Genomic DNA, 15946 nt, shown 5'->3' with positions numbered 1-15946 from the left:
GATAAGAGTGATCTCTGTCATGTGTGTGGAATCTTATGGTTCAAAGAGGACCTCACTCAATCCTTCCCACAACCCTACAAGCTGGGTGTCAAAGTCACATTTTATAAAAGAAAAACTAGGCTGGGTGAGATAAATATGATTTGCTGAAATCACGAAGCTAATAAAGAGTGTGACTTTCCCTATAAAAGTCCATGTATTATAGATCTTCTGTGGAGACCTTTTAGTGTTTCAGCATCCTTTTTTTTTTTCCAAGTTGGCCTTTGTAAAGCTCATTCCCTTTTCCTGTGAAACTAATAAACAGTAATAAGGAAAGTCTCTTTTACTGTGTATAATATAGAACTCTTCACTGAAGAATTTTGTATACATTATATACAGACGATGATTCAGTTTATTCCAGCATAATAGTTTACCCCAATTACAATGTCCACATCTTTAGAAAATAGCTTAATGCTTTCAGACCACAAATATTCCAAAAGTAATTGCTTCAGTGTTTCATACCCAGTGACTGGAAGGAATCAAAGGCCCTGAGTGACCAGCATGTTGTCACTAACCATGGAGTCCTGGCCACACACGGATTCTCTGTTCTAGAATTTGGATGACATTATAGAATCCTCTCAGTTTGGGAATATGAACTGAGAAACGAGTGTAAAAGGGAAGTTTGGTGTGAAATGATTAAGGGCAGCTGCACAAAGACATGCATGGGGTTTCCATGGGGTCCCTGGTGTTAAGATGCTGGTCTCTGTCGCAGCCATTAGAAGGCCAGAGATGCGAGCTGAAACTTACATGCTAAGAAAACAAGGAAACTCAAACGGATCCTCCAAAAGTCCCCCAGTAAAGCTAACAGTCTCTGACAAATCCGCATTTAGAAAAAGGGAGAGGTTTCATGTAGGAGGGAACTAGGGATGCACTGTGGCTTGAGGAATCATTCTATCAGAGTGCCTGTGAATTCATTCAGAGAAGGATGTCATCGAGCTAGGATGTTCACGTAATTAGCAGGAAATTTCCAAGGATAAGGACGAGCATCCCGCCAAACCTACAGCCCTCTTGGGACTGAGAATCACTCAGGATCCCACAGATGGCAGAATATACAAGGCAGAGCATAGAGACAAATGTCGCCACTACTTTATTTTGTCCCCATCATTATGTCAATCAATCCATCCTAATTTTTAAAAATCCGATTTATGAGTTTAGAGCTCTTTTGTGCAATACTCCCAGGACCTGCACTACTTTCTAGGAATATATCAAGGGCTTTGGGAAAGGGGTTCATTCTCTCTACCGATACCCATGTGTCAGCCAGGAGGCCTGACATAGTGAATAATGCACCTTTCCTAAAACTGAATATATGTCTAGGAGGTGATTAGGCGCCGGTGGACAGAACTGGTTCAGCTACAGCACCTGTACCGTAGGAAAGGGAAAGCCTCATTGTTCAAATCAACAGGGAAACTATAACAAAAGATGAGAGACCTTTCTAGGTCTTAGAACCCACAGACCGCACAAAATGCTGGAGGATGGCCTTTAGAAACCAGCCAGGGGGGTGTGTTTAACCACCATACTTTGTCTGTTCTGTAATGTATTATTATAAAACTGTGACCCAGTCTCTTACCTGGAATGAGGGGGTGATTGGAAAGTGGGATAAAAACTGAAATTATGTTCCTTGAAAATCTCCGTCCACGTCCTATGAAATTTTTCTCTTTTACTTCTTAGATAGTTGAGAAGGTCGCCATAGCAACAATATTCAAAAATCAAATAAATTGGTCCTGAAATAGTGACAGTTTTAGTCCTAGGCATACAGACACCAAATAAGTTTTTTCAGACGTCTGTGTGGCAGAAACCGTACTCTGTGAGAACTCCCTTCTCCCCTGACTTGGGGAGAGTACAGCTCTCTCTGAACCTATCTCGTCTTGGACTTTAAATTCAATTTCAGACTTTTGCTCAAACTCCTTGGAAAGCTGTTACCCTCCACTTTGGCCCGTGTGGCCTCACCAAGAACCACTGGCCACCTGAATTCTCCAGTTTGCAACTGGGGATAATAGGTTGACTGCGTTGTGAGCACTTGGTAAATATAAGCTGGTTGGCGGTTTACCCGAGGAGGGAGAAATACATCCCTAGCCACCTCTTAAATCCATTTTCTCTTTATTTCTCTGTCCCAGTGCCCGGCTGGCTGTCCCAGAAGGAATGACCCTTGGGCACAGGGTTCAGGTACTTCTAGGCAGAAGCGAGAGAATCAGAGCACATGCTCTGTTGGATTCTGGGAGAATAGAGTTTGAAACCCCTCCTTGGCTACGCCTTACTTGAAGCAGCTCAGTTAGGGCCAGGGCCAAGCTGTGCAGCTCAGCACTGCATCGGGGTCAGCTCCACAGCCAGGGAGAAGCACCCTCTGAGCAGGTAGAGAGACACCACAAAACGTACTTGCAGCGTTGTTATTATTATTGTGGGTTTTTTACTGGCTGTGCCACGCGGCTTGCAGGATCTTAGTTCCCCGACCAGGGATTGAACCTGGGCCGAGGCAGTGAAAGCCCAGAGTCCTAACCGCTGAACCACCAGCGAAGTCCCTTTCAGTAGGTTAGAATATGTGGCTCATCCCGATGAAGACAGGCACTGTCTACACTGACCCATCTGACTCTAGAGTGAGGTGTGTCCAATCCCACTTGGGCTTGGGGGCCCACCCTGTGACTGAGAGAACGAGAGAAACACGAGAACAAACGCCCTTTTTGTCTTCAGGCTAAAACATTTTCGATTAGGTGTTCTTAGTGGGAACTGGTTACCTGACAGGGTGCACGCCCCCAGCAGATTCACAATATTCTCGTGGCTGCCCAGGTGGGTCATCATTTTGAGTTCAGACATGAGAGCCTCTCTTTCCGAGCTGTCTGCTTTTTCTGTCCATGGCAGGGCATCACAAATGTAAAATGAAGTAAATTAGGTATTTTAGGTTATTCAATAAATTAAAATTTTCTTCAGTTCAGAGTAGATTTGCATACAAGTTTTAAAATACGTACAATAATACATACATTTTGAATAATAATACCCTATGTTTTAAGGCAGAATTTCAAAGATTGTTGCATGAAAGTTGAACCAAATAATGTGCCTTTCTACTGGACTTTCCTCTACCTACAAAATAAAAATCTTTATAATTGACCCTTAAAAAATAAAATAAAACATAATAATACATGATTTTCCTCCACAGTTGAAGTTAATAACTATGCTGAAGGGAGAAACATACTTTTTTTTTTTTTTGACACCTTTATTTGTTGAAGTCATAGAGTGACAAGATGGGAATGTCAGCAAGGGTGGTTGGTTCCAGCCTGTGACCCTCAGGTCTAGAATCTTAAATTTGTCAGTGGATCCAATGGTGAGAAGGTCAAAGAAGACCAATTCCCACTGACCAAGTTCTCAAGAGAGTCCCTAATTGCCCATGAGGAACAGAACTTCTGGGTAGGCTAGAACGTATCCACTTGCTCTCCCTGGAGTAAGTCTAGAGAGCTTGGCAAATTGTATTCACTATCTTGCTTAGAAGTGTAGCATGGAGGTACTTACTGGTGAACTGAAAGGTCTCCTGTCATTGAGGCCAATGTGCCCAGGTGGTCAGGACACCCCTGCCCGGGAGGGTGCTGGAGCCCTAGAGGCAAGGGCAAGGTCTCTGGGCCTCCCTCTCCAGGCACACGCCCCGCCCCCCCCAGCCCAGTCTGTTAACATATTCTTTCTTACAGATAGAGTAACTTTCCTTTACATTCAATGGACATTTGATTAGCTATTTCCAGGTGTCATTATTTTGTCCTGGAAGACATGTAGCCTTTATGTGGCTTTCCCAGAGCTTTGATGTCATCTGTTTTGACTTGTGTGAGCTCTCAGGGGCATCCTAATTTCCAACTTCTTGGCTTGGGAGTGACATCCTTCACTGTGTGCACTGGGACCCACTGTATCTCAGGTTTTCCACTGCCTCATGTTTTATAGGGATTCGTGGCTTTCAGTCGTCCATGTCTTGTTTCTCGTGACCAAAAGAATATATTTTTACAGTGTGCTTAACTCCTTCAAAGCACTTTCATATACCACTACCGACTTTCATTCATTCAACAAGAATTTATTGAATGCCTACTGTGTATGAGGCAATGTGCCAGGCCTTGGGGGAATAAATGATAGAAAGACACAGCCCCTGTCTTCCTGGAGCTTAGAGCCTCCTTGAAAGGGGGGACAGGTAAATGAACAATTACAATATAGTGTCATAAATGCCACATGGCACAAATAAACCTATCTATGAAACAGAAACAGACTCACAGACATAAAGAACAGATTTACAGCTGCCAAAAGGGAGGGGGGTGGGGGAGGGAAGGACTGGGAGTTTGGGATTAGCAGATGCAAACTATCAGATATAGAATGGAAACACAACAAGGTCCTACTCTATAGCACAGGGAACTATAATCAATATCCTGTGATAAATCGTAATGGAAAAAAATATAAAAAAGAATGTATACATATGTATAATTGAATCACTTTGCTGTACAGCAGAAACTAATATGACATTGTAAATCAACTATACTTCAATAAATAAAAATAAAAAATAAATGCCACATGGCAAATGAAAGTAGGGGTGTTGTCCCACAGAAGAGGGACACCTAACCCAGCCTTAGGGAGGGTGGGGAAGGGGACACCAAATGTCTACGCTGAGACCTGAGGGAAACTAGGAGTTAACCAGGTGAATTCACAGCGGGAAGGATGAAGAAGAACACGCCATCCTGAAAACAGGATGGGCCAAGATCAAGAAAGAGGACAGCATAGCAAAACATACAGACCCACCCTCATGAGGCTTACAGACTACGGAGGCAGCTAAGACATTAGTTAAATAATTAAACAAATATGTAATTGTAGTTGTGATCAACTTTACGGGGGAAAAAAGCCCACAGAGAGCTGGGATATAGGATCTAGCAAGGAACTTGAGCTCATCCGTGGCGTGAGAGAAGGCTTCCCTGAGCAAGTGGTATTTGAGTTGAGATCTACAGGAGGAGCAGGAGATAAAGACGTGAAAGGGGAAGCGGAAGCGGAAGGACGACCTGTGCAAAGGCCCTGAGGTGGGAGGGAGCACGGTACTCCAGAGGAACTGAGAGCCGGCTGTGCTGTAGTGCTGGGGTGAGAAGGGAGAGGCGAGCTGCAGCCATGTCGTGCTGGGCTGTGTGGACCGTTCAAGAGAAATTAAAAGCAACTGGAAAGGTTAAGCAGGAAAATTATGTGCTCTGCTTTGCATTTCATAACCATCACTTGGGCTTCAGAATCCTAAAGGAGGTAAGAGTCCATATAGGGTAGTTGCTTGGAAGGCTAGTGCATCCATTCGGAAGGGATAGACTTGGTCTGGGTGGTAGTAACAGAGGTTAAGAGAAAAGAGGATAACTCAGGAGGCACTAGGCAGGAAGCCTGACAGGAATAGCCTACAGGGAATTAGAATGGGGATGGTTTCAAGGATGAGTCAGTCCTAGGTTTCTGGTTGGCCTGCCTGGGTGGCTCATGGCCGGTCATTGGTACTCGCAACCAATCAGTGAGAGAGGGAGGGCTGACAGAGAGCCAGGGTTGGAGGAGTCCACTTTGGATAAGCTGAATTCAAGGGACTCTGGAGACGTCCAAGCACTTGGACATAACCTGAAGCTCAGAAGGGAGGTGCAATCGTGAGAACCATTGGTACATGGGAGGAGGTCACGGGTAAGCTAAGACAGCCCATGAGCATGCGGAGTGAAAAGGGAAGGGAGCCCAGGAGCAAGTCTCCAGGAACTCCGTTGGGTGAGAAGCTGGGTGAGAAGATGAGGGGCCGGCAAAGGACTGTGAAGCAGTCAGAGGGGTAGGAGTAAACCAGAAGAATATGGTGACGTGGAAACCAAAGGAAGAAAACACAATAAAGATGGAGGGAACGGTCAATCGTGCCAATTTCTGCTAAAAATTCAAGTAATGCCCATTAGGCTTGGTTCGTGGTGATGGTGGAGGTGATGGTCACTGATCGCTTAGCCAAAGCCAGCTGGGGGCGCTCTTGCTAAGTGAGTGATACTAAGGGGAGGAGGTTAGGGAGAGCCAGGAGGCAGCGGATGAGAAATGAGTGGGAAGTGATACAGAAGGCGCCAATTCCCTCTTCTACCCAGAGTCTGTGTCGACATGTAAGACACACAGCTGCCTGTAGCAATGGTATCCCCAAATATTGAGGCTGAAAAAACCTAAACAAAGAAAGAAGAGGACGAAGAGGTGGCGTTTTGTGTTCACGACTTGTATTTTATATTCGTGACTTAGTTGACACCCACCCCAACTCGCTCCCTTTTTAGCTTTGAAGGATGGCAAGCAGTAACCATAGCAATGATGGAAAAGAGGAGGTGGGAGGCGTCACCTCCCCTCTTTGTGCGTCTCTGTGGCTATTGATCGATGTAACCATACCTTTCAGCATTTTGACTGCGACCTGGATTGAGACCCCTGTCTTACTGATTCCATAGGCGGTTGCATTCATCACTTTCCCAAAAGCACCCGATCCCAGGACCTTCCCTGCAAGACACATGGTGAGTGAGTGCATATTGAAGATTTTCCAACAAGAAGGAAACTCGACAGAAGCATTTGGAACACCTGATTCTTACCAAATTCTAAATTTTCTCTTGGAAACTCCCATTTGAGATCATATTCGTATTCTCTGAAATCAATGTAGAAGTACTCATTATCCAGAGAGCCGGTCACCTGCACCATCTGTAGCTGGCTTTCGTACCGAAATTGCTTCAGAGATGAAATAATGAGTCGATTAGCCATAGAGAGTTCTTCAGAAATGGGACACAATGATGACGGTTTACCTTTGCTTTTACCTTTTTGTACTTGTGACAAATTAGCATGGTTAAAACGGCAATAAAGGGAAGACAGAGGCCAACTGTTGCATAGAATGAGATGTTGTCCTGGATGAAAGGGAAGGGGCCTGCAAGAGAAGAGCATCAAGGAGCAGTGGATGAGAATTCCTGGTGGATACTGTAGCAGAATGCTCGTTACAGTGTCTCACATCCTGTCTGAGGAGCCTACAAGCCCTCTACCAATACGCTATCCCCACAGAAAATCAGGCCATGTTCATATGAAGAACGATTCCTTCCCAGAAAATTTTAAATGATTCTGAACCCATTTTAAAACATCATTTACTAGGGGTTTTAAGAATTACATCTATTTAAACCCAGAGGATGTGAAAGTCATATAAAAAAGATGTTCGTCTACTATATATAAACTAGATAAACAACACAGTCCTACTGTATAGCCCAGGGAACTATATTCACTATTTTGTAATAAACTTTAATGGAAAAGAATCTGAAAAAGAATGTATATATGTTTATATAAAACTGCATCACTTAGCTGTACGTCAGAAACTAACACAACATTGTAAATCAACTCTACCTCAATTAAAAAAAAAAAAAAGAAATTTGTGTTCCCACTATGAAGCTGTCATACGAATGTGGGGAAGTTAGTTTGGGGACGCTGGTGATTTTGAACCATTAGTGTAGGTGGTCAGGTTTCAGAATTGCTTAATTTAGGAGGGATCTAAATATCAAACCCAAAATGATAAAACGGGAAGCTAAAGGCAAATAAGGAGATTAACCAAAATGGAAAGTGGTAGAGGCTCCAAACTACTAAATCTGTTTCCCTAGAGCTGGATTTCTTGGTAGATGTCCATTATGCTGGGAGCTTATTGCTCTACCCACATCCCTTGAATTCATGAGTCACAATGATGTCAGGAGAAGTCACTCTGCCCTTGAACTGCAAAACATGTATGTTCAGTGGGGATTCTTGCCTGACTCAAAACGTCTTCTCGTCTCACACACTGAACCTATACGCTCTTGTAAAACTCCCCAAATAAAAGCGAACTACAGGGACGAACTTCTAGTAGGGAATTCCTGAAGGTGGTGTGTTACAGTAGCAACGGCTGTCTACCTGGTGAGTTGAGAAGGATTGTTTCACAAGACGTGCCGAGGGAATTGTATGCACAGCACTTCACCAGGAACCCTTTGACGGCCTCGCTCATGTTCAGGGTGCTGCTTGATATCCACTGTCCAAATACTTTTCTGTTGGCCTTTTTATTCCAAATTCCTTCTGTGATCTCTTCTGTGCAGCTGAAAAGAAACAGCAGACAGAATTTAGATGGGCGGGGCTATCGTCGGATTGGAAGTGAGGGTCTCTCTAGTGGGGTCTACAAGAGACATCTATTTATTTATTTTTTAATCTTTTTTATTTTTGAAGAGACATCTGTTAAAGGTTATCAGAAACAATCTATGACCATTTAGAATTACGGTCGACTCAGAAGGTAAGCATTTTAAATGCTTCATCGTTTCTTCTTAAACTGAATTCACGAGACACAGTCAACACGTCAGAGAGAGTTTGATGTTCTTCTAACACAAGAGGGGCCAGTGTCTTCATTACTTGGGAGACTTGTCTGAACACTTCTTCCAGGTCCAAGACGGTAACGGGTACCCGTCAGAGGAGCAAGAAGCCTGACTTGCCGATGCCTCGGCGAGCACTTGAGGTTTCCCTGCAGAAAACAACAGGGAAATCAGGCTCATGAAGTACAGTGCTTTCCAGAAAGGGTTTCAAAGTCAGCTTCATATAGGCTGCTCACGTACTCTACGCAGTTTGTGCTCCTGGGAGCGTGTCTCATGCAGGGTGACTCAAAGAGGGGGTCCTCTTTCCCCTTGTGTCACCTTTTGTGCAGGCAGCCCTAAACTTCTCTGGGGAGCACCCCCTTTTCCCCTGCCAGACCCCTCCTGGAGAGAGCTCAGGTGTAGACCTCCATCTAAATGAGTCTTAGCTTCAGGAGAGGCACCTGTAAAAAGTCCAGCAAAATGGACTCTCATCTTTTTATGGACCAGAGAAACCATGATTATTAAAAAAACTAAATGGCAGGTAGTATGGCTTTTGGTCTTTCCTTAACAGGACCTTTCAAAGTACTAAAATCAATAAAGTCACACAGTAAAGCACCTTCAGAGAGGATATGGAATCAGCATCTTAGCTTCAAAGGATGAGCCCAGAAAGAGATCTGCATATCAACAAGCCAGTAGATATGAAAGTACAATTTCAAAACACTTCAGCATGTCAAAACACTTTTGTAGCATTCCTTCCCTAAGCCATGGCTTATCTCTTTCTGGTCCGAGTTAATACATTATTAAGGAGTTACAAGCGTAAAATAAAATTTCTCGACAGCTTCACTTACTTCTTATATTCAGCGTGAACATTTTTGTGAACTGGGCGTCATCATTTTCTGCATGGAAGATATATTGTCCTGGCTGGTGTTTATGGTTGCAAAACTTAGATATGCTGTTGGAAAAAGAAGTAAAGACAGACTTAGCCAGATTCTTTGAGGAGATGTTGAAATGAATAATGGTGTGCATGGGAGTAAGTCTTCCTGAAGACACTCGCTCTCTCAAGTTCAGTGGACAGGGAGGTTCCCAGATGCTCTCGCTACTCAAAGTGTGGTCCACAAACAGGCAGCATCAGCCTTGGTATTATCTAGGAGCTTGCCAGAAATACAAAATCTCAGGCCCCACCCCAAACCTACTGGCTCAGAGTCTGCATTTTAAGATGATCTCCGTGGAATTCACATGCACATTAAAGGTTGAGAAGCACTGATCTAGGCTGGAGCTGCTAAGAGAGACAAGAAGGTTCCAGCCCCTACTGTTACATACATTCCAGACTAGTCTGACTTCCTGCAAATATGGAAGAACCTTGGTAGGTGGTGGAGCCCATGGACCCCCCAGCTTCCTGAAAGGATAGCTCTCTGACATTAGTCCAAGGCAGGACCTATGACCAACCCTTGACTTACATAGTGATTGACAGTGATGACGGCTCAAATCCACTGAGTACAGACATCTTTGAGTGGCTTCAGCAGGCTCTAGTATCTACTTGGAGCGCGCATCCCCCAAGCCTACCAGGTATATGGTATTGGGGATCACCCACCAATCCTAGCAGGTATACGGGATGGTGGATATTATAGGAGAGGTGGGGAAGCGAGGAGCTGGTGAATGTGCCTTCGTGCATTGAAGAAATAGAAAAAACCTTTCCCTTAGAATAAGAAAATCTAAGCCTTGCTCAGAAGATACTGAATTAGGCCACCTCTATATAGCCTACTTGAAGTAAAAAAGGAAAGAAAAAGTATGTATACACAGGAAATGTGAACAGGAGGAACTACGTAGGATGCAAAAGACCTATGAATACGGCTCCGGTCCTCAGAGATATCATAATCCAGGTGGGTGGACAAAACCTGCCTGTGTGGAAGAGTGAAAGCATTAAACTGAAGGCCCGTAGAAGATCAAAGAAGGCAGAGGCCAGTGTCGTGAGAAAAGTTCAGAGGGCTTCATAGAAGCAGGAATTGAGCTAGGTCTTTAGAGGTGAGTTGTTTTTTTTTTTTTTTTGAGGTGAGTTGGTTTTCATGAGAGAGTAAAGAAAAGACATCCAAGCAGGGGGCAACGGCAATGATTTAAGCCATGGGACAGGAACTCATAAGGCCACAAGGAGAGAAACGGGGAGGCTTCTTGGCTAGAGCAGAGGTGCAGGGTGGGATGGAGCGGAACAGAGGGCTAAATGGGCAGGGTGGCACCAACTGATCTGGGACCTTGGAAAACAAGCCTAATTCTTTCGACCTGATGGAGAAAGCAGGGAGGAGATGCCGTGGATTCCTGAGCAGGAGAGGAATGTTATGAACAGTATTTTAGTTTAGAGTGATGGCAGCAGGAAAGTGTATTGGGGGGAAGTCTGGAGGTAGCTGTTGAGGTAACCTAGGAAGTCATTCATTCATTCATGAATTCACTCATCCTTTCTCCTGTCAATGGTGGAGGTTATTTGTGGGAGGAATCGGGAATACAACAGAGAGTTAACAAAACTAGGTTTCTGTCCTCACAGAATTTACAGTTTGGTGGCGAAGGCAGACAAGTAATGAGCAGTTACAGTATAATGTGGGAAATCTTAGGAGAGGAGAAGTAAAAGTTCGGATTTGAGAGTTCAGACTGTGAAAAGATGAGTGTTGTCCAAGGCAGGGAAAATGGGGAGGGAGAGGAAACAGCCAACCCAAGAGGCACCAGGACAAAAAGAAACAGCAGGTGCTGGATTGGACGTGAAGAGGAAGGAGAGAACAGAGTCCCAGCTGATTCCTAAGAGTCAAACCGCACACCTAGCAATCAATAGAGAAGATGTTGAGCCCAGGTTTATGTGACACCAATGTTCTGCATCCTTAACTCGGAAGCTTAAAGCTTAAAGCTTCTGACCGTGTATAGTGATGGGAGATTTCATTTCCTATCAAGTGAGCACTGAACAAGCTTTTTGTTTGCCTTGTTAACAAGAAGGCTGAAAAAGCAGAATGCGGAGTTTCTTTTTCTTTTCTTTCTTTTTTTTTTTTTTTTTTTGTGGTACGCGGGCCTCTCACTGTTGTGGCCTCTCCCGTTGCGGAGCGCAGGCTCAGCGCAGGCTCAGCGCAGGCTCAGCAGCCATGGCTCACGGGCCCAGCCGCTCCGCGGCATGTGGGATCTTCCCGGACCGGGACACGAAACCGTGTCCCCTGCATCGACAGGCAGACGCTCAACCACTGCGCCACCAGGGAAGCCCAGAAAAGGAAGATTCTTATCCTGACCTACTTCTGGACAGCCAGAAGGAACCGGCTGGTGAACTGGAAATGACAGAAAGATCGCGGGAAAGACAAATTATAACTTTAGGGAGAAAAGTAAGTATAGGTACATGTGATTTCCAGACTTTATTGAAGGCAGGGTTTAAGTGGTCCAAGAAGAGACAGATGTGAGCTTCTAAAAGGGAAAATGTAATTCTCACCAGACAATAGCCAAAGACCCTGAAAAGGAAGAAGAGAAGAGATAAAAAAGAAGCCAGTGTGCTAGCCAGGGACCATGCCAAAAGCACCGATCAATTTGATAAAGAAATTACCAGCTAATGAGAACAGGGACCTCTACTCAATGCTCTGTGGTGACCTAAATGGGAAGGAAATCCAAAAAAAGAGGAGATATATGTATACATATAGCTGATTCACTTTGCTGTAGAGCAGAAACTAACACAACATTATAGAGCAACTATAATCCAATAAAAATTAACATTAAAAAAAAGAAATTACCTATACAACTATTGATTATCACGCAGACCAATCTGTTTTGTAAACGTTTTCCCTCCTAAGTCTTTTGTGCTGTCTGAATGGAGCATGACTGGCCATGGGATAGACAAGAGAGCATCTGAAACGTTCTCATTCTTCCAGGTAGGAAATCGGTCACAAAAATAGCCTGAACACAAAATGGAATATCGAGATCCGTCTCAACCGCCTGTCTTCCTGTTTATGGCAGTTAACCCCAGCAAAAGCAACAACTGCATCGCCGACCCTCCCCTGGAAATTCCAAGGGGACTAACCGATTAGTACCAGGGAGTTGCAAACTTCCTTTTTCCCTGGGGTTTTTCTGAAAATGCCCAGCGGCCATGAGATGGGAGATCAGGAAACTGGAGTTCACAGTTGAAATATCTTTGGTGACTAAGAAGATGTATTCTCATTACAACTACGAGAAGGGATTTCTCCTCTGTTACAAGCAAAATGCAGGTGATTTTTCTATTCCATTTAGCGCCCAGAGCTGGGGAGTTGAAAAGGGGCAGGTCTTTCCAGCAGCTCAGGGAGTAACTTCACTATAAAAAATGCTTTATTCAAAGAGCTAGGGATGATAAAAGTCAAACCAGAAAACAGGGAATAATAAAGCACAGACTGGGGAAGCTGGGAGCTTCTGAAACTGGAGAGTGAGGGGCTGGCAGGAGCGAGTGACTTTACCCGGCACTGGGAGACCCCCATCAGCAGATCCTGCCCCCTCAGACTGCAGGACATGGAGGGGGTACAGCCTGGCTGAAGTTGAACCCAGTCTGCACACATTTCTGTCCAGAGTTAAACAAAGAAAGCCGGGCAGGGGGCAGGAGAGGTGCTGATGACTTTATATCAATCTACTTAATACCATGCTCATTTGTATTTTATTTCAGGGGAGCCCACAAGCCTGGGGAAGTATTACATAATCATTAAAAACCCAAGAGCGAAGCACAGCACATCTCATAAGGCAGCACACTTTTCTTTTCAAATAACCAAAGCACATGCCTGCTTTTCTGTTTTCTTACACACTAGGTATGAGAATCTCACACTTTTGAAATGAGCTGGTGTCAAAAGGCAGTACCAGAGTGATGGTTAAAAACACAGGCTTTGCAGGCAACTCTGCCACTGCCCGGTGGTGTGACCGTGGGCAAGTCACTGAGTCTCTCTGTGCTTGTTTCCTCATCCGTAAAACGAAGACAGTATCTACCTTTTATGGTTGTTAGAGGAGAAGTTTTTGTTGAGTTTTTATTAAAACGGTTTTGTATAAACTGCTTATAACAGTGCCTAGTAAACACGATACATGTGTTAGATTGTCATTACTATGAGGCTTATGAAGTCCGGGAATCATTTGGAATAAAAAAGACATTTAGAACCTTTACTCTGGGGTATATATTAAGTGAGAAAATCACATTAAAATAAAGATGCAAAGAAAAAAAAAAAAAACTAAAGTAAATGCCCATCAACAGGAGTTAGTCAAAATAAAATTTTGACTAAAAATTTTCTAAAAACAGGAATACTGTTGTCACCATAAAAGTGGTAATGTAAATAAGGTAAGCCATTAAAATGATAATATAAATAATAATAATGTACTTATTAACACAGCAAGAGATGATATTTTTAAAGTGAAAAATCAGGTGACAAATGGCACAATTAACTTCCTGTTTGTACAAAAACCTATACTTATATGTTTCTATCATGGTGGTTACAAAGTCTGAAATATAATTCCTGGTGGTGGAATTATGGGTGTTCTTTCTTTTTTTTTTTTTTTTCCGGACGCGCAGGCTCAGCGGCCATGGCTCACAGGCCCAGCTGCTCCGCGGCATGTGGGATCTTCCCGGACCGGGGCACGAACCCGTGTCCCCTGCATCGGCAGGCGGACTCTTAGCCACTGCGCCACCAGGGAAGCCCTATTTCTTTTTTTTTTTTTTTAAAGGCAATTTCAGAAAATAAAAGTGAATGAAAGGTATTGACTTTGCCCTAGGTGTGGAGTAAGTAGCATAGCCTGTTTCCATATTTAATAAAATGAGATGATGAGGATCAAAGGAGATAATCCGCATAAAGGACTCTGCACATCGGCACATGGTAGGGCTCAAAGAAGTTTCTTTTGGTCTCAGTGAGGCTTCATGATGTGGTTAGTATCTTACAATTGAGGGGGCAGGGTTTGGTTGGAGGTTCCGCTATTTACCTCTATTAACCGCTATTTACGGTCCCCAAACGTCTTTCCTTCCTTTCTGTATACATTCAGGGTTCATCTCCTTCAGGGAACTAAAAAAGTCCTCCTAAAGAAGCTCGATACACTCCTGTAATCACATATCATTTATCGACTTGAGAGTTTGCTTTTCTCTTTGTCCTAAGAAGAAATATGTCTCACCACCCAGAACCCAGACTCCACCACACCACTGGTACCAATAAGTGCTCAGTTAATGCCTGTTGTGGGCAGAACCTCGACTTGGTAGAGTTGGGAAATTAAATATTTCAGGGAAAAAAGAAAATACAGGGATTGGGCATGCCTCAGGAGACTCTTTCAGAAGAACTTACTTAAATAATTATAACATCCTAATAAGTCGTTTTGTGTGTGTGTGTGTGTTTAACTGTGAAACTAGGAAAAGCTAAGGCAGATTTGTTTATAAGTAAGTCTACAGAGATAGAAGATTAGGCAAACTAAAAGATGAAATATTCTAGAACCTTTTCCCAAGACCAGGCTGTCAGGATTTCATAAAATGTAAACACATAAAGGGAAGCCCTAATAAAGTTTGGTGTAATATTTGAGGAAGTAAATTGGAGAAACGAAGCTGTGAAGGTGGGGAAGCTGTAAGATTTCTGGCACACATGCTGTGACCACACCAAAGCTTTTTCAGTAGTACTGTTATTACACAGACCTTTCGGTTACAAATAAAAACTGGTGTCACTTTGCTTATAAAGTCCTCTCTTGCTCCAGGATGAAAATACTGTACTTCATAAACAAAATTCAGTTTGACTAAATTGTTGAACCTAAGTGATGGGTAAAGGATGCTCACTGTACTATTCTTTTAGTTTATTAGTATATTTGGAACTTTTTATAATAAAAAAATGGAAAAGAACTCAGGTTCGAATTTAGTCTGCATCCCCTATCACAACACAGAGCCTCACGTGGAGAGCAGATGACATTTAGAGCACTTGTGTTCAATATTTTTGTAGTTCATCTTTTTTTTTCTTTAATTTATTTTTATTGGAGTATAGTTGCTTTACAATGTTGTGTTAGTTTCTGCTGTACAGCAAAGTGAATCAGCTATACATATACATATATCTCCTCTTTTTTGGATTTCCTTCCCATTTAGGTCACCACAGAGCATTGAGTAGAGTTCTCTGTGCTATACACACAGAGGTTCTCAGTAGGTTCTCAGTAGTTATCTATTTTATACATAGTATTGTATATATGTCAATCCTAATCTCCCAATTCATCCCCCACCCCTGTAGTTCATCTTTTATTCAACATTTTGAGCATCTTGTTCATGATGAAGGAGGGTCCATCTCACCTTGGCAAGTGGCCCATCACACCCAGTGCATCGTTATCACCAATTAATACTGTAGTTCTTCAGGAACTTTTTAAATAAAAAACACTGAGTGATAGGTGTTGTGGTGAGTGCCATGTGCTAGGTGTTGTGGTGAGTGTCATGGTCCCTGCAGTGCAAAGAGTATGCCACTGACTTATCTTTGGCCCAGGCTATGCACTTTGAGTTGCTTTCTAGGGGTGATGATGAACTCATTCATTGACTCAACAGCTGTTGACTGCACGAGGCATTGTACAAAGACAGAGAAATGACAGCACCTATCCCAACGGAGGTTATGAACTCACTGTTGGGATTCAACACA

General features: G+C 43.4%; 1 protein-coding gene across 2 annotated transcripts in view; it reads right to left on the bottom strand.

Annotated features, from left to right (window-relative positions):
* FLT3 (fms related receptor tyrosine kinase 3) overlaps positions 1-15946 on the bottom strand; it is an 81324-nt gene that overhangs the window by 19479 nt on the left and 45899 nt on the right. For both annotated transcript variants that reach the window (XM_049701293.1, XM_004281764.3), the window contains exons 10-17: positions 9194-9297; positions 8407-8515; positions 7921-8099; positions 6816-6922; positions 6597-6729; positions 6403-6507; positions 2766-2876; positions 1604-1757 (exon numbers count right to left, since the gene is read on the bottom strand). In XM_049701293.1, the coding sequence (XP_049557250.1) occupies positions 1604-1757; positions 2766-2876; positions 6403-6507; positions 6597-6729; positions 6816-6922; positions 7921-8099; positions 8407-8515; positions 9194-9297 (1002 nt within the window). The remainder of the gene's footprint in view (positions 1-1603; positions 1758-2765; positions 2877-6402; positions 6508-6596; positions 6730-6815; positions 6923-7920; positions 8100-8406; positions 8516-9193; positions 9298-15946) is intronic.

This window comes from Orcinus orca, chromosome 18 (assembly GCF_937001465.1).
Source record: "Orcinus orca chromosome 18, mOrcOrc1.1, whole genome shotgun sequence".
Classification (NCBI taxonomy): domain Eukaryota; kingdom Metazoa; phylum Chordata; class Mammalia; order Artiodactyla; family Delphinidae; genus Orcinus; species Orcinus orca.
Note: the sequence above shows the minus strand (reverse complement) of the source record. Positions and strands in the feature narration are given on the sequence as shown.